This window comes from Podarcis gaigeae (genome assembly GCF_964106915.1).
Source record: "Podarcis gaigeae genome assembly, chromosome: 5".
NCBI classification, from domain to species: domain Eukaryota; kingdom Metazoa; phylum Chordata; class Lepidosauria; order Squamata; family Lacertidae; genus Podarcis; species Podarcis gaigeae.
Genome location: NC_139681.1, coordinates 57,474,612 through 57,497,462, shown reverse-complemented (window position 1 = coordinate 57,497,462; position 22,851 = coordinate 57,474,612). Strand labels below are relative to the sequence as shown.

Here is a 22,851-nt window from a genome sequence, read left to right as displayed (position 1 = left end):
TAATAATACAATTACAGTCAGCAGCCCTTATACTACACAAAATAGGAAACTAGAATGTGGATGACAGACTAGATTCCAGAGCCTTATAAGCCTAGTGTCTACTTTGAAGCAGCTCTGAATGTTGTTTGCTTGCACAGCCTCCTGATGCTTCCATTTCAAGGGAAACAGTTTGGTGTCATACGAAGGCTGCTTTGAAAGACAGCATAAAAGGATAAATGATTGTGCAATGGAGTAAGTCCCAGTCAGGACAACCGTTTTTGTTTGTTTTGCAGGGGGGAAAGATGGGGTGCTTTCAAAAGGGAGAAAGTGGCTCTATTTTCTTGAAAAAACAATGACAGAGGATGCTTAGGTCTCAAAGAGAGACAATTCCCTTCCTTTTATGGGAATGAGATCAACATTTAGGATCCAGAAACAACTGCTTCACACTGCTAGACAGTTCTCCCCAATTTGGATTTTATGCACTAGGTTCACTTGGCTTTGGTTTTTATTTGAAGTGCTAAAACAAAATTAGAGCAAAAAAATCTACATGTCATTGCAAACCTGCCAGCATGTTTTAGTCCACTTCTTATACATTGTACACAACACCTGCTCTTCTTCTAGATTAAAACCTGTCTATAAATATGGGCATGTTCACACATGAGCACCTCCAGGGGCAAGTGCCAAATACATCATCCCATAGAGGGGTGCATCCATAGCATCTGGGGCTTCATGGCTTTAGGTCAGCCTAGATACATGGACACCAGAGAGACAATGGATCAACACAACCAGAAGCTCCATCAAGGTATGTCAGAATAAATACACACACAGAAAGCAGCCTGTCAGCCTCTCTTCCTGCTTCTATTTCCCACAGAGATCAAACAACAAAAGATTACGGCAGAATTCACCCTCTGTACTTCTGAGCCAGCTACTTAGCTTCCATTCACTGTTTATGTTTATAGGAACATCGCTTTGACAAATGGAAGAGGGATGCATTGAAAAGCATGGCCTGTGGAGAGATTTTCCTGTTGCCGCTTCTTTAGAAACAGCATGAAAAAATGTACTCCCTGAAGGAGGAACATCTCAGCACTAATGGTTCGGAACTCACCCACCATAACAAGGCTCCATCAGCCTTGCTGGCTGTGTTATTTTTATTTATTTATTTCATGAAATTTATACACCGCTTGATTATTTAAAAACCACAAATCAGTTTACAAAAACAAAACAAAAAACCAGGAGAGGAACTTTTGTGGGCTTGTTTACAATGCTATCATAACTGTTTCCAAAAAGATCACAAAGAAACCAAAAGAAATCAAGGTCTGCGCTGAATCCCAGGGAGGAAGCCAGCAAACACTTCTCACAATGCAGCTGTCTGTCCTGAAGGCTCCAGTCTTGGCCAGGAGTTTTATCAGAGTAGTTTTCCCAAGCGCCAAGGCTTTAACAATAAGCAATAGCTAAATGCTCTGTACAATGACAGCTGTTTCTCAGTTTATCCTCAGCAAGGATGCCGCATTCATCCATCACTCCTGTCGAAAAATGAAACGTTATTTACTAGGTCTGGAGGATGCCTCCATAGCTATGCCCAGTAATCATGCTGGAGAGGTTTAAAGCAGCATGGTATTTTATAATATAGGGTTGCAGGGATACATACTTCATGCACTATTCAAGTCACTGAGAGGGAACAAGATTGTATTAACAGCTGCCTCTCCTTACCAGACCACTCAGTACCACGAATGTGGATTAGCTCTCTTAGAGGCCCCTTAAGTAATTTATTCTTCTTATGACCACAAATTCCTCCTCAAATTTCAGCCACACTAAGATAATGTGGTGGGAAGTTTTCTCAGATTTTATTAAGATAAGGCAACCGATTATGGACTGAACTGATATATCATCCCGTAAAATATGCATGATTTCACAGTTTTGAGATGAGCATACCCCCAGCTGTTTCATCTTTGTTCCAATGCAGGGGTAGAAAACATGGTGCCCTCCAAATGTTGTGATTTACAGCTCCTATGATCCCTGCCCATGGGCCATGCTGGCCAGAGGTTAATGGGAGTTGTAGACCACAACATCTGGAGAGCACTATGGAAACTATCATTGTTATCACTTTTTTATAAATTATAACATGGAGGAATAATAATAATAAACTTTACCAAAAAATCCAGATGCTCAGATTATACATAAAGTAGCATATCTGAATTCAGCCCATTTAAAAAAGGCTTTTCCAAACTTAAGACGATGCACTGCAGTGATTTGGCCTTAGGCACTCAGTTATGGAGACTAGGTGGAAGTTCACCTCAGCCAATCTCACAGAAGTGCTGATCTTCTGCTTTTTTCTTTTCTTTTCTTTTCTTTTTGAGAAACAAAAACTGTGGGGAAAGGGCAGAATACTGTATAAATGTAATAAAAACTGTCACTATTTGGATTACGTTGAGTCATTAACTAGAGCAATTCAACACATGTAATCCACTGCAAGTCGAATTAGAATTATTATTTTGAGTGATCAGAGCTGTTTTCTCCTTTGCACCACCATGGTCCTAATCCCTCTTCTGCTGCTGCAGTTTGATTCTGTAGAAACTTAATTTGCAGGTTCTGGGAGATTGAAAAGCAAAACTACCACATTTAAGCTCTGCAATGGGAGGATGTCCTTCGAAGAAAAACATCTCTCACTCTCTCGCAAGAGTTTCAAAGTAGCAGGGTGGGGGGAAAGGGTGATAAACTCTGGGTTAAGAAACCGTAAAACAGGTTGTTTTAGAACCTTTTATAAGCTCCATCAGAAACATAAGCTTCAGGCAAGAGCTGCCTGCCACAAGAATTTCTCAAGAGCCCTCCTTCTCTTTACAAGAATGACTGCAAACACTCCAACATGTTCCTACAATTACCTTTTCAAACTGTTCCTATGGCATGGTTGCGTACATCACCCAAGGACACGTAATGTTTACAAGCACCTTCCTTCTTACAGCAAATATCCGGAAGACTTGCCCCTCTGCACACGCTTCCAGTGAATACCTTGTATGCTAAAGACAGTTTGATATTTAGGCCATCATTTTTCTTGATATTGTATTTAATGCTTGTTTTGAATAGAAAATGGATGTGTCCAGGTCTGGATGAGCCAAGCAGTGAGTCCTCTGGTAAAATACATTTTGTCTTCCAATGCGTTCCTCCCAGTCACATACCAACAGACATGCACTACTCAGAGGTGTTACCCCACACATTGCATGCCTGCCAATACCACTGTGAAACAATAACAAGAGGCTTTCTGCTGTGGTGACACGCTGTAGCAGATCCGATTGTAATTGCTGCCTGCATTATGAGTTTAACTGAAAGGCCTAAGGAGTTCAATTCAAACAATATTAATTTTCAATCACTCCTTTTAGCTCTCAGGGGAGTCTGCATCGTGTCTATTTCATGGATGGATGCAGTTCCAGCTGCTAAAATTCATCATTCAGTGACCAGCTACAGCCATTTATCCTCCTACGAGATCTGAAAGGCAAAGACCCACAAAGGAGCTGTCAAACCACATCAGACTTGGAAAGGGAACAGGCTCAACTCTCCATTGCTTCCAAAAACTCAAATGAAGAGAGCAGTCCTCTTGCCACAGTGGATGTCAAAAATAGCAGCAGCAGCAGCAACACCAACACCACCACCAACAACAACAACAGCTGGAAGCAACAAGCTTTGTCAGTATGAGAAGTCAGAAGTCAGAAATCAAAAGTACTATAGCCCTTTCAGGTAATAACTTGAAGAAAAATCATGAAAATCTGGAACAGTATTTTGTAATTTGTAGATATACTAATGTTCAATAAATGACTCCGCTGAAATATAACTTTTAAAAATACAAATATAGATGTACATCCTACAACAGCATGAGGCCACTCTCCCTCACCATCAAGTCCTTAAAAGTTCATGATCCTCAGGAAATTTTTACCTGAATTCATCAAATGCCTCCCTGCATACTGACTATTTATTTTATTTTATAAAAATCTAAATGCTTCTGAGAACTGAGGTCACTTTAAAATGTCTGAATTCACAGTAGCAAAACATGGGTTTTGGTGGCCAAAGGAATTTCAGCAACACTGAAATTCAAGCATGATGCAATTTATAATTCTTTATAAATCCCAACAAGTACATTGTGAAGTAATTAGCAAAGAAAGCTACAGCGTGTACTGCATAAAGCAAGAATTTGAGACTGGGCCTCCACACATCTAAAGCTAACACATCATCCACTGTACCAAACTTTTACAAATCAAACTGAACCTGAAACATGCAAATATTCAAATGCAAGGCCCCACATGAAACATTTAACCCATAGCAGTGTCCACCCCTGTTGGAAGTCAGCCCTTTAGAAAAGGGCTCTTTTCTCTTTGGAGTGGCCATCAGAAACTAACGTTAGAGGCCTATGATCAGCAATCTGTCACACTTCAGGGAATGTCCAAGTGAACAAAAAAAGTTTTGAGCACGTGTTTAAAAGTTGGCATTGTAAATGCTTGCCTTTATAAAATAAGTTTTTGCCAGGGGGCAGGGAGTAAATGCTTGTCTGATACTAATCAGGAGAAAGTTCTACCAAGCAGGTGCTACAGTGCTATACACCCTGCTCCTAACAACTGTGAAGCAGACAGGAGGCGTAAGAGTCGCCACCAAGAGTTTATCTCCCAATGATCAGAGTGTTCAGGAAGGGACATAAGGAGCAAGACAGTCCTTAACTGGTCCAGAGTCTTTTAGGGCTTAAAAATAAAATAAAATAGCATTATCAACTCATACACCCGTGTCAACACTGGTGTAAAAAAAAGACACAAACGGCACCATTATGTTACATCAGTTCACTTCTTCCCCATTATATTTATGCCACTTCTAAAGTATGCTAACCCCAAGGCTAACTTCATTACTTGTTCTGCAGTGAGCTGATTTCAGGAACAGCTCTACTCTTTGCTTCTCTAAAGTTCAGCTATGAGGCATTCATATTTTTCGGTGCTGAGCACTTCCAAAATCCTCAGCTCGTATGTGCAGATACTGAATTATCAGCTGCAATCCTACACACACTTACTTGAGAGTAAGCCTCACTCAGAAGACCTGCTTCTGAATATACGTACAGTACATAGAATTGTGTCAAAAGAAATGCAAAGAGCTGACAGAGCAGGCAGTTTACACAGTGAAGTGAGTGGCAGACCAAAGAACCAAAGCCAAATCTCCGAAGTGATGCGTTAATGCTTCATCAGTTATTCTTGACACTGCAAGTAACAAAATCCAGCTCTTTATGCAAATTGGTAACGTATGCAAATACCCTAATCAGGCTAGCTTACTGAAAATGTTGTCCAGGCCAATCAAAATTTGTTAGAACACTGAAAACTACAGTCTTCAGCTGGGGAAAATGAAGAGGAGAACCTCCTTGTTTTTATGGTTGCAGAGAAAAGCACACTCTCTAACCAAGATCTCACTCTTTAGACTGGAGTGGAGAATCTGTGGCTTCCAAATGTTGCTGAACTACAGCTCTCATTATCCGTGACCAATGGCCATGCTGACTGGAGCTGATGGGAGTAGGAATTCAACATAACCTACAGGGCCACAGGTCAATCACCCATGCTTTTGATGGTATGATCTATATGCAAGGATTTGATATTAAACCCTTCCTCCAGACACGAGTGGTAGAATACCTTAAAGAGGAGGGAGGGGAGCAGAGGTTGACAGAAATCTACTAAAGTTATCAAGATGTCTCAGACAGCTATGTGCATGATGGGGCATACAATCCCAGCAAACTAGCTTTATAAACTAGCAGAATCACATAGCAGCAGCAGCATTTACACATTTCTGCCATAACAAGGCATTTTAGATCAAACCAACTTGTTCTCAACAAAAACTAAGCTGGTATTTTGATTGTACAAATAATGCCTGTGTCAGGCAAGGTTTAGCTGTTTCTACATGTAAAAAAATATTTCCATAAACAGACTTGATTACTCCTGTTCCATTTGGCATTAGGTAACATTTGCAAAATGTTAAACTCGCTAATCCAAATGCCACCTCTACAAGGTAAGGACTGTGGTCTTCTCAGTTTGGCTGCCAGATAGCCATAATGCAATTAGCGATGCTTTGTGGGAAAAGTCTCAGAGAAAAGCCTGCAGGCTGAGTGCCAGTTCCTAGTCATGGCTCCTGCGCCAGCTGCAAGACCCCCCACACTGCACCAGGGAATCTGCAGAGAAGCTGAGGGGCCCTAGTTACACAGAGGAAGGAAGGCTGAAAATCAGGCAGTGGGTATGACTACACACCACTTGAAATGAGGGCTTGAAATTGCTGGACCTCTATACCAAACAGGCTGCTGAAGACCAGCCTCCCCAGGGTGTTTTTCATTACACACACACACACACACACACACACCTTAGATATACACATTTGTGTGAAATGTGTAGGTACGTTCTACTGTTCCCAGAAAGCTCTGGTGCAGTTTACAGCAAAATGACCATTTCCCATTTGAATTATTGGGATAAGGTGGACACTTTGGTGGAAGAGGGTACTTCATTCCAATTGCCCATCAAGGTAGGCCAGTCATGCAAGAGAACCTTCACATTTTGGCTCCCAAGACTCCCAACAGCCAAATCTTATGAACTTCATGAAGAATTAAAAAACAGAGAAAGGCAAAGGTAAAAACAGAACAGTACTTTAAAAGGAAAGGAAAGTCTGTCCTATTGTAGCTACTTCCAAAGAGGCCTCTCATCTAACATAGCAGCATAGATGGTAAGGTTGAGGGACTAAGGACTGTTTGGCATTAGTCATCTTTTTAAATGGTTCTGGCCCAGGTGGACATTGACTGACTGATGGCTGTGGCTAACCAATCAAAAGTCAGCCACACTACTTTTGGAAGTTGGGAGATGGGCTATTGCAGCATTAACTAGCTACCTGACAGACAGAACCCATTCTGTGCTTTGTATATTCAAAGGGAGATGTGACTTCTTTGGGGGGAATGGAGAATAAGATCTTAAATGAGACCTTTGTCATAGGCCATAATTGAGGTGCAATTAATTATTTGTAGCTTAATTTTTTAAATCATATTTCAATTGTAGCAACTTCCAGTCAAAGATGTTAATCAACAGTAACCTTGCTATCAATAATCTACAGTCCCATGAGTCAGACAATGGGTAGAAGTGAATCAATGGCATATACTGAGCACCTCGTTCAGTAGGTCTTGCTCCTCTGACACAAACAGAGGAAATACAGTGAAGCAAGGCTGCTTGGGAGAGTAGTCTGCTTTAATATGCTAAGCTATTTATTTAATTTGTCTAACAGACTGAATTAAATAAAAACAATGAACTTAAAAGCCATTAATCAGCTAACACCCTCCCACATGAAATATGTTAACAGGCTTTCAGAGCTGCCTTTATCCAAGTACTGGCATGGAATGCCTTGCTGTTCCATTGATAAGTATTTCCTTTAGACAGCACTTCATTCCACAGAAATTCCAAATGCTCTCTGGACACTACGGATAGTAGAACACAGTTCATATTTTAGTTGTCCCAATCTATCACAGCAGGTAGTAGTGTGGTAAGAAGGCCCATTCTAATACCTTGACCATTATTGAGGGCACCCCTAAGCAAAATATTAACATAGTCACACTACTCCACCCCCATGCTGGCCACTGAGCTCCTAGAGCTGGTGGTTCAATCCGGAGCCACAACAGAGTTCCCACCTCCTCTATGAGCTGAGCAAATCAGCCCCACCACTAATACCCCTAGTTGATACTCATCAAATCTTCTGTACCATTCTGCAAATCTTGTCAGGGCTGGGTGAGAAACTAGCAGCTCAAGCCTAATAATAAAGAGCCAGAGATCAAGCCAAGAGTCAAGATCAAAGGGAACAGATAAGCACAACAGAACTCGGGTTGTCTTGTAATTTAAGCTAAGTGCCGCTGAGACAGGAAGCCCTTGAAAAACTGCACTCATGCAGCTCACCATCTGGAGCAGTGGTCAGCAACTCCTAACAATACAGAACCCAGTGTTCATTGGATTCTGTTTCCATAGATTATTTGTGGCCTGGTGCTTCCTTCCTTCCACAGAGCTTCAAGCCTTCATTTGCTTCTCCTCTTGTTCCTAAGCAGCAGAAGCACAAGTTTCCAAGCAGTACTAGGATGGATGGATCCCTGTCATCTCCTGGAGTACAATAACTATCCTAAACAGCCACTTGATGGATGACCAACATTGTGACTACCATTGCCGCATGTAGTTACAATAATGACAAAGAATAGCCAATAGCCAGGAACGTGTTAGAGACACCATTACAACTTTAAGAGTCAGTTGCTCATCTCTGATGAAGAATGATAACTGTAAATTGTTTAATATGTAAGGCACAGAACTTACCACACCAGTGGGCTGAAAGTGGAGGGTGGAAGGAAGGAAACCATGAGAAATGGATGCTTAATGTTACATTTCCTGTATCACCAACTGTATCATTGGGAAGCATTTCATTGGGAATGTTTCAAATATCTTTTTAACAGGAAAAAGGACTCATTGTTTCCTTAAGTGCCACATCCTCTGAGAAGGGTCAAAGGAACCCTAACAGCTCAGAGGAGGGATAGGGCAATAATTTTTTTAAAATCTTCAGTGTAGCAATCCTAGATTAATAACATGCTGTTTTGGGGGAAAGAGGCTGTTAATCATCCAGAGCAGCTCCTTAGAGAGGCATCCAGTTCTAACTAAAAGCCATTAGAAAATCGGGAACTCACTAGCAGGATTGCCTGATGGTTCACTGCACTAAATCCATGTTTTTCAATCTTCAGATCTCTTCTAGTTTGAACTTCCAACCATTTGGACCCTGTCATATGTTTAACTATGTCTTCCCAGACTAATAGCTAACTGAATTGTTATAATTTACCCATGGATCCTACGTCAAAACCTTTAAAAAATGTTTTATGGGTAGCCAGCCAACAACTGAAAACAGCAATTTCTGCAAACCAGCACTCTCTGAGCTGACAAATTTAATAGTTCAAATCAAGCTACATATTATAGTGCGCTCTCTCTCTCTCTCTCTCTCTCTCACACACACACACACACATACATACACATTCAGAATCTGAAATCTTAAGAATAACATTTTGCATTCACTGTTTCTAAAACCAGCATAGATGCACAGGGACACATGTAAGTGCAGAGGAAATAGTCTGCTGAACACTCAGAAAGTAGACACCTCAGTGGCCATGGAATAGGTGGAACTCTGTCCTTTCGCTTTTAAATTACATAACGTTTTTATTCAAAGTACATGAATTTGTGCTTCCCTTAAATCTGATTCACACACCCCTTCCCATTAAGGAGGGAGCACAGATTATACAAAGCCTTAGCTTTACTAAGCAACTCTGGTGGTGGGATTGATGAATACCGCTGTAGAACTGATAAGCTACCCAAGACAGGAGATTTGAGCGCAAGGTAACAAAGGCAAACAGAAGGAAATTCTTCTCCTGCACTCTCAGAAAAGCTTGTGATCATGTGTTCGTAGTGCCTCAGGGTCCCCGGGAAACTGGAGCAGAGGAGATTGCTCCCAAGATGCTGATGTAACCAGACATGCATGTTGAGGCGAAAGACAGCAGTGCTGACAGCACCAATCTGGCATATAATAATCAGTGGCAGCTCCCACACGGCTTTCAAAACAGGTTTTCCCTCTCTCCCTCTTCCATAATAGGAAGGCAAGGAAAGAAAGGTGGGACAAAAGGGCAGGAGCCCAGCGGAAGCCTCTCAAAAGTGATTATTTCCTTTGTTGTTCCAAGCATACCACAATGCGAAAATTGCCTATATGCCACTGTCATCATTATGACACCAAGCTGTGTTCTTTCTACTTCAGATAGCCAGGATGGTTCCCTGCAGATGTCGCTGGACTACAACTCCCATCATCCCTAACTGCAGTCTGTGCTGACTGAAATTTGATGGAGTTGTAATCCAACAAAATCAAGGGGGCACCACTTTGGCATCCCTTGTTCTACACAGTATCAGCAGTTTTGTCATGGTTTTAATTCTACCTCATGTTAACCACCTGTGGCATGTACATCTACCTATATTTGCCTTTCATCTTCAGCCTTCTAGCCAATCATAAAGTAATAGACTAAAGCACAACACATAGTCATTTCCAATCACCTCTCTATTTGCATTGAAGGACTGAACAATTGTAAATACCATGGAGGTCTGGAGAGAGAGGCATCCAGTGCCAGTTCCAGATTTTGCAGGGTCCTTGGGAAAGAGGCCTTCAGTAAGACTCCTCCCTGAGTGGACCTTTCTCTTCAGCACTACAAGTATCCTCTTCCCTGGGGATCAATTTGCACCACTACCCAGGAGATGGAAAGGCAAATGGAACCTACTGCTCCTTCCCCTTGATCCTGTCATTCTTCATACATAGAGGACAGGTCAATTGGTATCAAAGAGGAAATGGAGCAAGACCATAGGACAGTAGTGGCCCTCATGCTGGGATGTGGGTTTTGGGAGGTGCCCAATGATGCCAACTTCTGATTCTAACACTGCAGACAACCCTAGCAGCAAATCACAATTTTGTCACCTGAATGTGAGATGAGACATCTCAAATCTTATACAAAAAGTAAGAGAGAGAGAGCTGTATTATTACAATATTTGAAAGCAGCTTTTTTAAAAAATAAAAATCATCAAATGGAAAATAAAAAGGGAGAGGTAATGCCCTGATTATTACACACAAACAACTTTTTAAAATGAAGTAGAAAGAAGTTTATATAACAAAGCATTCCTTCCTCCTCTCCATCTCTCTTGTAAAGGGTTACATCATCTTCTGCAAGTCTTTAAAGCCAATAGCTTAGCTTCCTACAATCTTCACTTTGTGACAGCACAACTGACAGAAAACGTGCAAAACTACAAAGCCTTAATCACTTGAGTATTAAATCATACGTAAGGCAAATATCTCCAAGAAGCTCCACCAGCAATTCCCAGTCTGCAACATTCAGAAAGCTGTCAAAGAATCAAGAACCGATCAATAAATTCCCTTTATATGCCCACAACAGGTTTTCTCTGCCTTTTCCCAATTGTGTTTGGTTATGGACTAGATAAGCACTGGCCCTGTCAACTCCTAAATGGCCAACTTTCATCCCATTCCCATATAAGAGGAGACTACATAAGGATACCAGACAGCAGACTGCAAAATCTTTGCCACAGATTCTTTTGTATGTCACGGGCATCCACCCCTAACTTTAAGCAATTTTTCCTGCACATTACAGGCTGCATCAGTGCAGTAGAGGGATCTTTCACAGCAATATTTGAAGGCCTGTTTACGGAGAAAGTCTCTGCTAACTTGCTTCACACTAAGATTTGTTTACTAGATCAAGAGGCTCTGGATTAACAAGGGCTCCCCACCTCCACTTTCAGTATAACTGGCCATGAAAACAATTTCAAAGAAAAACATTTTGAATAGGTAAAACTATGTGGGCTTTACCATTCATAGCAAGTATAGGTTACCCAAAACAGTCGGTGTAATTGACTTCTTGTGCAAATATACACCAGAGGAGGTTGTCAATACATACATTAGTAACTGTGGAAAGCTGAAATCATGTAAATAAGTGCTCAAAATTCAAACATTGAGATAACAAAGGGAGAGAGAACGGGATTTGCATACCAAGATGTATGCAGCTAAGAAGCATCACCATTTAGGCACATAGATCTCTCTTCTTCATATACATTGCAAACTTGCCCAGCTAAGTGGTTCATGATAAATCAGGCAAACCTGGAGAGCTTCTTTACCGTTATAGACAATTGTCATTCGGGGGGTGGCATCCAAATCTACAGCAGAGCGTCTGGAGGGATATCCCATTGTAGCAACCACAAAGAGAGCCATCTGATAAAGGGGTACATTCCTTCTCATTCTTCCTGGTTGACAAAGGCTGCTGCCCACTGGGCAACACAGCCCTTTTCTACAAGAAAACCTTGAGATGGTTGGAGCACCTTCCTGCTGAGTTGATGAGTGTCACTGGAGGCCACAGAGGGATTCCTGAAATGCAAAATAGAAGCTTTTAAAAAACAATAATTGTAATAATAAATCACTTCTTAATAGTGCTAAAAGAATTCATAGCTCATAAAATTTATCCCCAAGATTTACCACTAACTCAAGCCTTCTTCGTGTGTTGCTCACTTGTAAATGGAAAATGTGGCAAAAAGGTCTGCAAAGCCCTCAAAATCACATTGCTGCTCCTGCTTCCAGAGTCTCTCGTGCTATGCTGAGCATGTGGATCTGCCATTTACCAAGCTATATATATTGTGTATGCTTCTTCCTTTAGATGCTGTTGTTGTTACATTAAAAAAAAAAAAACTTCAACTATCCAAAACGATAAAGACAAACCAAGCATGTAGATGTATCAGAATCTGCTTAACCACAACAGTCTAGGTTCTCTGGTTTTGGCTTTTAGGCATTCCCAGAACTTGGAAGATACAAAACAAGGCTGGTTGCTTTTGCTTGGTTACCCACCATCTCTTAAGTTTGGTTTCTACTGCCCACCATTACTGCATGTTGACTTGTGCCCCAAGCCTCCCACTGAACTCTATATCCCCTCCTCATCCTTCCACTCCTTTTTAGCACTACCATTCCCAATCCTGCACCTTTAATATTCGCCAGAGAACTCTGTTGTACTCTTTTTTTTTTTTTTTTTTTAGTCTATATTTCAGATTTCCCTTCTGCTTCATTTCAGGCAATCACCCGCCAGTTGCCAGCTAATGTGTCGCATATGGGAAATTGTCTTGGGCCTCTGCATAGTCATTCACGTCAGAGTCGTGACAAGATCCTTTAAAAGGCAAAGACTGTTTTCCCTTCCCAAGCTTCGGAAGTTGCTCTCATTAAATCCCAGGGCTACTAACAACTGGCTAAACATTCACACAACTGGATTCTCCAGGGATGCGTTCGCACTCTGGACGTTGCTCTGCTACAGCAGGCGCAGCATTGCTACATAGGTTAGCAATTCCTTCTGCATCATTAAATACCATGTATTAAACATTTGGGCCGAAATGTTTCGTGGAGAGAACAAGATGCTATTTGTGATTTATTCTCCATCTTCCTACATTTTATGCAAGGCACTAAAACTCCTAAACACAACAAGCAAAGTGCTTAAATGAGGATATTTTGCATTTTTATGCCTTGCAACATCAGTGGTTTAATTCAAACTCACATAAGTAACAGTTGTTTATTTCATCGAAGATCAATTTCAGGGCAAGGCTTGATCTGCAAACTCCTGTTAAAAATTACCATGTAGCTCAATATTCTATACTGGTTACTAATCCTCTTTTAATAATTGGCATTTTTAGTACAGTATTTAGAGCTGATATAGCAAAGCTCTTGGCATACATTATCTCAATAAGCTTTACAATCACTTTGTAATATTATCCTTTGAGACAGGCTTCAGTCCTCTACACGCTTAACCTTGGAGGAGAGGACTGCACTCAGAGAGAGCTTATGGCAAGTTTTGGATTCTCCATCTTAACTATTATGTCATAGTAGCTGTGGAGACTGGCGATCGTTCCATGGCGTAATTCAGCTTAGCCTGCAAAAGAATTCTAAAGCTGTGTTGTACAATAGCTAGAGAGTGTTAGGTTTGAATGCAGCGCTCCCAGTATCAAATCTCCGCTAGCTGTCAACCTCACTAGTTGGCTTTGGACATGTAACAAGGTTGCTTTGGGTGCAAATAATAGTCCTGAGTTCAGAGGAAAGGCAAGATATAAATATAACAAACACATTTCCACTTGCACTCCTTGTCCAACACATATATTCAATAACACAGCTTCTTCCTCTCAGAAAGAAGTTCAAAAAGTTCAAAAATATAAAATAAAAATTAGCTCCAATCTCAGCATGTACAGTACAATGTACTGGATCTACAGCAGTCACTTCTGCAATAAGCTATAGTCTGATCCCTGCAGGAACTGACTAATTTACCAAGCTTAAGTAGGAAACAGCAAAGATTTGCTAAATTAATGTTCCCAGACCCATGCTGGAAACCCTACCTGCATAGAGGGTGCCTCCTGCCGCCACATTAAGACTGAGCAGATCATGAATCATCATAAATGGGATGTTGCTAGCTTCATGAGTTCTTGAGGGTTCTGAACACCTGATTAGAACTATGGCAAGTAACCATATGCATCCCAGCCACGGTATGTTTACCTGAGGGAGGAATGCAATTAAGATCCATACCCAGAAGAATGAGGATGTGATGCTTTTGTTTCAAGAACATGACTTCCAATTTAGACAATCCTGGAACAGCTAATCAGATAATTGATATTTATATGCCACTGAAGACCAAAAGGTTGAAGCATGCCTAAGAACTGGAATAGTTATTCCCCATGTTTACTTCTTCTTTGTCTTCTAACAATTTTGTTTTTTAAAAAAAGCATTCAAAAGATTTTGAAATTTTAAATATTTTACTTTTGTTTTTAAACATTTGATTATGCACAAAAAATAGCAAGCAAGATTTTAACATGCTGTTTCAGAATACTACATTATTTCTCAAACAAAATCAACAAAGACATTTTAACCCCATAAGACTTGTAGCAGAGGAAAACCATCTATACTATCCACATTATCAATATGGCCAACATAATTCTGCCTTCTTTCCATGCAAGCACATTGGAGGCACTATCAAACACGATACCTGCAACATTCAAACACCAAATGTGTACATCCACTAATGAAATCTGACCTCTCCAAGGCTAATTGTTGATTCTGTATATAAGAGACAGAAAATTTCCTTACGGAATGTGGCAATAATCCAGAACCATCCTCATGTGATCTTTGCAGAGCGCGCCAATACCCCAATATCAGCATGATGTCAGCTAACATAATCAACACATAGGCACGCAAGCACATCATCTCAGGCACACAATCGCTAGAATAAATCACACGCAAGAGTGTTTCTCGACAGCAGTTGTTCAGAGACATATGCTGTATTAATTAAAATGTGTTACAGCAATGTGTTGAAGAACAAGGCAAGCTGTGGAGTAGTCAGCAAATGCCTCCTTTTACTGGTTAAAAAGAAAGTCACAAGTTTAGTAGGTGAACACTTTTGCTAAAAGAGAAAGTGCAAGACAAGGATGTGTTCTGTTCAGTTCATTTCCTTTGTTATTAGTACTCTCAATTCATGTTCATATATCTGTGTCAAAATAATTTAAAGTTCTGCATGCAAAAAATTCAGAACTTTTCAATAAATGTTGCTTGAGTGTTTTGATGATCTGGATCAGAGGGACTTGTGATGGTTATATGGATTTTTCTACCTTGCAGTTTACGGTTGGATTACAGGGACTCTGAGTCCCTTCCAATGCTATAAATCTGTCTTTTCAGATAGAAAGAAACCTCAGATTTCTCACCTACCCTTTCCTCACCAAGCAGCGATAGTGCTAGGACACCAGAAAGATAGACAAAGGCTTCTCTAAAAGTAGTATGTACTGTATTTTTCTGTGTATAACATGCACCCATGTATAAGACGACCCCTATTTTTTTGGAATGCAGCAAAAAAAAAAATGGGGTGAGGGAAATGGCCAAAAGTTGTTGAGCTTTTTTGGGGGGGGGTGTTCACAGGGAGGTGTTGTCGTTTTCAAAAGTCTGGGGTGGCATTCTAACATGCAGTTCACTTCCAGGAGTCTGAAAAAGTACCATTTACTACACCAGCTCACAAGTCTCCCACCTCTGCCCTAGACATTTTTAGGAGGAAGCCGAACAGATTTCCACTGGGGGAAAATCTTCAACACCCATAAGTGAAAAGGGCTACATTGAAAAATGAGTTTCCATAAAAGAAAGTGTTTCCATAAGCTTTTGCAAACTTCCCTTTACCACATACAAAGATCTTTCATTTTGAACCTACACACTGTGGAAAGCCTCTAGTATGGACATGCTAGCTATAATCACACAATGTGCACTGAACATAATAGCATTGTAGCTATCAGCTGTGTTCAGTACTCCTGTTCAGCAGAGTTACATTATCATATCCACAGGAAATATGGAGCTTCTACAGAAAGAGGAGTATGCTTCATATCCAGGAATGCATGCAGCCTCTTAACAGAGGACGTCAATGTGCTTCTTTATGCAGGTGAATTGGAATGGAGTCGGATGGAGATAGAAGCAGAGACACTTTGATATGCATAACTGAACAGTCTGTGCCAGGGTTTAAATTTCATCAGAAATGGTAATGTTAGGCCAGAATATCCCACTGAACCCATATGGAGGTGGGGTGTAATACTAACTGTGCCGGTTGTGCCATGGAATTAAATGACACATGGAACGAAGTGGAGTTTTTCTAACAATAAAGCATTTATAATTCACAAGCTGAAAGGTGAGAAATTATGAATAGCTCAGAACTGGAAGAATGTGCAAGTTTTACGATTACATAATAGGCTTGCAAATACTATGACATAGCTGTTTTGCAGAATCTAATAAATTTTATGCATACAGGCAAGGAACCTCACAAGAAAAGCAGATTGCCTTTTTACTAGTGGGCTTGTTTCAAATGTTTGCATACATCCATAAGCAAGACATGGGAACTGTATCATTGCTCTAAAACGAGAAGCACATGATTGTCAATAGTTTGTAAGACTGAGGAATTTAAGGAGCTAGATAAAATCTGCCATGGATATCAACCCAAGTCCTGCACTGAGTCAGAAGAAGAGGACTTATTTATTTTGTAAAATGTATAGACCATTTATTTGTAGAAACTGGTTTACAAAAAAGAGAAAATAATAAAATTATCACTAAAAAAACTACAACCATAATTTAAAACATGCAGAAAGTTAAAACCACACTAGAATAGACTAAAACAAATGAAAACTCACACAAGCTTTCTAAACATCTGGGTAGGCTTGACTAAATAAGAAGGTCTTCAGCAGGTGCCAAAAGGAATACAGTGAAGGCACTCAATATCAATAGGCAGGGAGTGTTGGAACTGCCACAATAAATGATCAAATTCTTACAGATGCAGGACGGGTATTAAGTGGCACCAACTGAAGCAGTTCAGTAGGCACGTATAGGGTAAGGCAATCTCACAGGTAAAGTGGTCCCAGGTTGTTAGGAGCATTATATACTAATGGTCGCAGATCAGAAACCAGTGCAGACCTCTGAGCATAGGCATTATATGCTGAGAAGGCCTCACTCCTGTGAGCAACTCACTGCAGCATTCTGCACTAACTGCAGCTTCAGGGAAGCCCCACATAGAGCACATTGCAATAATCCAATCTTAAAGTAACCAGTGCATGAACTACTGTGGCCAGGGCTCTCCCAGTCTAGCACTGGCTGTAGGTGTCAAACTGGTCACAGTTGGTAAAAAGCACTGAGGCTACCTGAGCCCTCAGTGACAGAGCTGGATCCAGAAGCACCCCCAAACTGCCAACCTGATCCTTCAGGGGGAGTGCATCCCCATTCACGGTAGGCAATTGGCTGGTTTCTCAGACACGGGAGACGCTTACCCAAAGTGCCTCTGCCTTGCCAGGATTCAGGCTCAGCTTGTTCTCCCTTATCCATCTCACCACTGTGCCCAGGCAGTGGCCCAGGGACTGCACAGCCTCTTCTGATTCAGATGTTATGGAGAAGTAGCAATGAGTGTCATCAGCATACAGATAGCACCTCACCCCAAATCAACTAATGATCACACCCAGTGGTTTCATGTAAATAACACTGGCGATAAGAAAAGGAATGGAACCAGGCTCTGGATTCTGAACCAGAGGCTAATGGAAAAGAGCATGCAGAACCCAAGTCAGGAGCTTAGCAGGCACTTATCCCTGAGCACAATTAACCAGAAAAACCAAATACCTCCTGCTCCACACATGCCTGCCCATTGGCACAAGTATGCCAGGCAAGAAAGACCATCTGCGGCAAGCCATTTAAGAATTCACACTTTTCAGACAGAGAAGAATTTTGGAGGAGCAGGCTAATTGGAGGCACCTGTAAGGTCTCAGTTCTCCAGACTTTGCCAAAAGCTATTTGATGGTGCTGCCTTGTATCATGGAAACCCGGTACAAATGGATCAGGGAGTGCAAAGTCTGCCCCTTTAGCGAAACCATAGGTCAATGGTAGAGCACTTGCTTTGCATGCAGAAGGTTCCATGTTCAGTTGCCAGCATCTCCAAGGAGGGCTGGAAGAGAATCTGTTTGGAATATTGGAGAGCAGCTGCCAGTTGGTATAGACAATAAGGAGCTAGATGAACCAGTAACCCGATTCATTATAAGGCAGCTTTCTATGCTTCTTTGTTCTTATTATGAGTCATTTTGCTCATTGTGTTGTTTGCATTTGTGGCGTAAGAAAATAAAACAATAGGGTGAAAAACATGTCAGAGACAGGACCGTCATCCAGTAAATAATTGACATGAAAAACAAAATTTGAATTAATCCCCAATACAATTTTTCCTCCTTTCCAGTGGAGCCCATGGGAATACTGGGTTTATAGCCACCCCGAATCATAGCTCTGGCCATCTTATCTTTTACTACTTTCCATTTTTGTTCCAAAGTTTACTGAGGAGGGAGCCAAAGTTCACTTCTCTCCCTTTCTACCCACTTCCTAAAACTCCCCATTTGAGAGACTCATTGGCCTTTTGCTAAGCAAAAGTTTCCCCTAAGCTCAGGGGCACAATGTCTACTCATAATTGGCTTTTCACAAGCCATTTCTTATACTACCTTTTGAGGACTAATCACCATCCTGGCATCAGCACTACGTGGTGCTGATGCATCTGCCCCTGGAGTGCCACCACGAACATTGGTATCCCTTTTAAAAAGAAATAAAGTTAATGCACCAGTGCTGTGAAGAGAACCACCAGATGAGACAGCTACTGCCATCTTCATTATCCTCAGCACCTTATCCCATCACAGGTAGGGCCGAGGGCCATGAGAGATAATGAAGGTGTAGCAACTGGCTTCAACAGCCTCGCCCAGCCCTTTTCTTCACAGCACTGTCCCTGGTGCTGCCTGTCTGCCAACACCTGTCCCTTCCAGGGGCTGCCAGAAGGCACCTTGCCTAGGATTCTCTCAAACATGGCAGCTGCCCCAACTGGCTGGTCTACGTCACCAGTGGCATGGAGACATTCAGACTTGCCCAACAGTCAATGCTTTTCCAATTAAATGGTGGGACTGAAGTCCCTCAGGGAGTTCAGTTTTCTCTCTGCGTGCTCATATGAACCCAAGATGGGTATTTGTGGTTGCAGCTGCTTCCAGAAAGGAAGAGGCAGCCCAGAGAACATATTCTTGACTATCCCGAATTCACTGGAAATGGTTGGAAAACAAATGCTTGCTTTCCAACCATTTCCAGTGAATTTGTGATAGTCAAGAGTATGTTCTCTGGGCTGCCTCTTTCTTGATGGGCTTCTGGTTGGGGACAAAAAGTCTGTACTTTAGTTCAGTCCTGAACTACCTTCTCTCCTTGGGTATATGAGGCCTATGGGATTCTACAGTGAACACACCTACTTTTCTCCTTTATTGCATAAATGTGTGTGGATTTAAACCCCCCTCAAGCCTACCCATCCTTAGCCACTTCCCTATTACCAATACAACACTGTTGTGATTTTGTATCTTAAGTAGGAGGTACTCCCAAACACCACTGAAAAGGCTATAAAAGGAAGCCTGTTGGGGTGGCAGCAGATGGCACTGTTTATGGGAGGTTTCTAATTTTAAACGGGTACCTGCCAAAGGCGAAAGGATGAGGACAAAGCTCCCTGATTCCACCCCACCCATGCCAAGTCACCTTGGCTCAAATTCGGCTCCAGGGGAGAAGGAAAGCTGCAGGTGGCCACCCTCAGAGACAGCAATTTATGAGGTTTAGCTGTTTTCTAAGAGGAGAAACAAAACAAAAAGCAGCAGAGGCTGGGGAAGGAGAAGAATCTATCCAGGAGATTTCCACAACCTCATTACTGTTGGTTGGAGGCTACACACACATTTAGTTATGAGTTATGCAAGTCCGACAGATGCTGGAAGGAACCCACGCAAAGAAAGAAGAGTCATTTCTATTTGACAACTCAGAATATATTTCAAATCAGATAACAATCATTGCTTTCTGTTTTGCTGTTTTTTGCCAGCTCTAAAAATGCTCTCCCACATGCCTGTTAGCAAAAAATAGCCTCCCTTCATGCCACCAGCTTTCATTAAGCTAGGGTTTGCAGAGTGATGAACACTACTAGATTATCATTAATCAGCACAAAAACAGAGCCAGGCTTTTGTTAAGATTCCTGCTCTGTGATTGCAGTCATAGGATTGTTGTCTATCACATGACGGTGCATGTTTTGACTCCACAGTGTGGGAAGTGACGGAGACAAGATGTTGTGTTGCTGTGTTCCATGAAGTGGGACTATTGTCCTTTGTTCTCTCTCTTTGCTGTCTGATGCTAGAGAGAGAGGGAGCCATGTTGCAGTGCTCCATGTATGTTTATATGTAAATAAAGTAGATTAGCCAAAATGCTGAGTTACTGAATTCTGTTACGCAAACTGCGAACACTCTGCGGATCCCTAAGTGTGCCGATGTCTGTTGGCATCAGTCGCTGTGATGTTCAGGCAGAAGAAAGCTTTTGAAGCTCCCAAACGATTGACCAGGAGGGAGAGAACATGCCAGTCTGGCATGTGTCTCTGCCAGGGTCCTACTCAAGAATAGGTCGGGCTCCTAACAGCTTTTGCTTCTCTGCTGTCTGCCATTCACAACAGGAGAACATCTGCAAGGCTAGATATGTGGCCATAGTAAGGTAAACATGTTTGTATCATGGAAGCTTTTTTTCTTTGTTTGTTTCATTTAAAATCAGAGGTGCTTGGACAGACACTGGTTGAGATCACAGAGTTTGGCATTCCACAGAGCTAGATCAGAAACTTCATTTCCTATCTCAGTCTTTCAGGTACCCTGCTTGCTCCAAGAGACACATGCTGTAGGACAGCGATGGAAAACCATTTTTCTGCTGAGGTTGCCCACTGCAGTCCTACAGCACAGAGTTTTCAGGACAGACAAAGGAAGTACTTCTTCACACAGTGCATAGTTAAATTATGGAATTTGCTCCCACAGTTAGTAGAGTTGGCCCCCAACTTAAGTAGGATAAAGCTATCAATGGCCACTAGCCACAATAGCTGTGTTCTGCCTCCACTGTCAGAGACAGTATGTCTCTGAATACCAGCTGCTGGGAATTGCAGGTGGGCAGAGTGCTGTTGCACTCATGTTCTGCTTGCAAGCTTCCCATAGGCAGCTGGTTGGACAACAGGATGATGTACTGGCTGGGTCACTGGTCTGATCCAGCAGGTTCTTGCTATGTTCTTATAATCACATTTGCTCAGGGGAATCTATCAGGAACAAAAGGCCTGCTATAGGTGTAGCCAGAGCTGTTAATGTGCAGAACTAAAGTCAAAAGTTCTCTGCTTTCACTAAGCTGGGAGAAAGGTTGCCCTGCTTCAACTTTAACCTTGGTACCTCAGATGAGACCTCTGGATCCTGTGCAAGTCTACTCAGCAGTAAGTCACATTGGGACTGATGGGATTACTCTCAGATAAGTAAACCAATGACTTTTTTTAGCACAACAGACCAATACATCTATTGTTCTGGAAAGCAAAGCTAGGAAAAATAAGGAGAAAATGAGTAAAAATGTGTTTGGAGCCACTTAAAATTAAGTCAGGAGCCAGATGTGACCCCTGGGCTACAAGTTGCCCAGCTGTGATGTAAGAAGAAACCAGGAAGCTGTGCATTTGTAGCTATGGGGGGGTCTTCAAGAGGTGGAGAAAACCACAGAGCAAGGAAGAAGGGAAATATACAATATCCATCACTACACTGAAAACAACTACTTGTGCCCTCTTAATTATATTATGACAAACTCCACACAGAGCTTCTGCCATCATCCAGCCTGCATACTAGAAGTGGAGGATTCAGGAAGCCAGAGACAACAGAGACTCAAATTAGCCAGTTCATTATTATAATGCAAACAACACCGAAAGGCGTTGAAAATTTGTTGACATGCAGGCTTTAATTAGGTTAGCAGTAATTATGAATATTATTGAATATATGGATCGCTCTCATGCACCTTTTCATTCTGCTTTATTTTAATGTTAAAACGTTACAATTAAAGACAAACAAACCAAACAAACCCAAACACTCCTGCAAGAAAAACGACTTCTACAAATATGTTAAGAAATCATAAAGCACTCCATTCCTACGTACAAAGGTGAAAGCAACGTATGCTAATGCTTATATGGCTAATATAAATAACAGACTCAAGAGAAGATCTGAACATGTGTTTCAGTTGTTGCCAATGCAGACACTAGATTTCCCTGTGTGTTTGTTAGGAAATGTGTGGAGGTGCAGGGGATAGAGAGAGAGAGAGAGAGATGGAGAAATGGCCAACCTTGTATCGCTTAGGGAGGAAACACCTGAAACCTCAATACAACAGCTCTCTAAACTACTGGATTTGGGGTCTCTTCTGTTCTTTACAGGTCCTCAGCTAGAAGAGAGAAAGCATAGCTTTATCCTCTTAGTGCAGTCAGGGTCACCCAACCATCCAATGCTTCCTTCTACAAGGGGTGAGACTGGCAGCTTGGAGAGCAGCACAGCAGTAGGAGGGAACAAGCAGGATGGTTGAGCACAGCCCAGCCTGAACCCTGACACTATGCAAGGGGGGGGGGATTTCAATCTCTGCCAAAAATAAATAAATGCCTCTGTGATATAAAAAGGCCCACTCCAAAGTGAACAGAAAGGCGGCGGCAGTGCACTGTAGGATTCAAAAGTCCATCAAAGAGACCTCTGAACTCCTTAAAATGTTCTAGCTGGGTGCATTTTAGGAAGAGGAGGAGGAAATATAGACCAAGGTCCAAAAATAGTATTCCAAGACTGATGCTGGGATCCTTTCTGCAAAGGGCTCTCATACTCTCTAACCAGAGGTGAGGGAACCTTTTCAGTCCCAGGGCCTAATTCCCACCTGGGC

General features: G+C 41.7%; 1 protein-coding gene across 4 annotated transcripts in view; it reads right to left on the bottom strand.

The window, feature by feature from the left end:
• SEMA4G (semaphorin 4G) overlaps positions 1 to 22,851 on the bottom strand; it is a 94,684-nt gene that overhangs the window by 39,816 nt on the left and 32,017 nt on the right. For all 4 annotated transcript variants that reach the window (XM_083737935.1, XM_083737936.1, XM_083737934.1 and 1 more), the window contains one exon: positions 11,703 to 11,949. In XM_083737935.1, coding sequence (XP_083594061.1) covers positions 11,703 to 11,823 — 121 coding nt within the window. In that variant the 5' untranslated portion in view covers positions 11,824 to 11,949. The remainder of the gene's footprint in view (positions 1 to 11,702; positions 11,950 to 22,851) is intronic.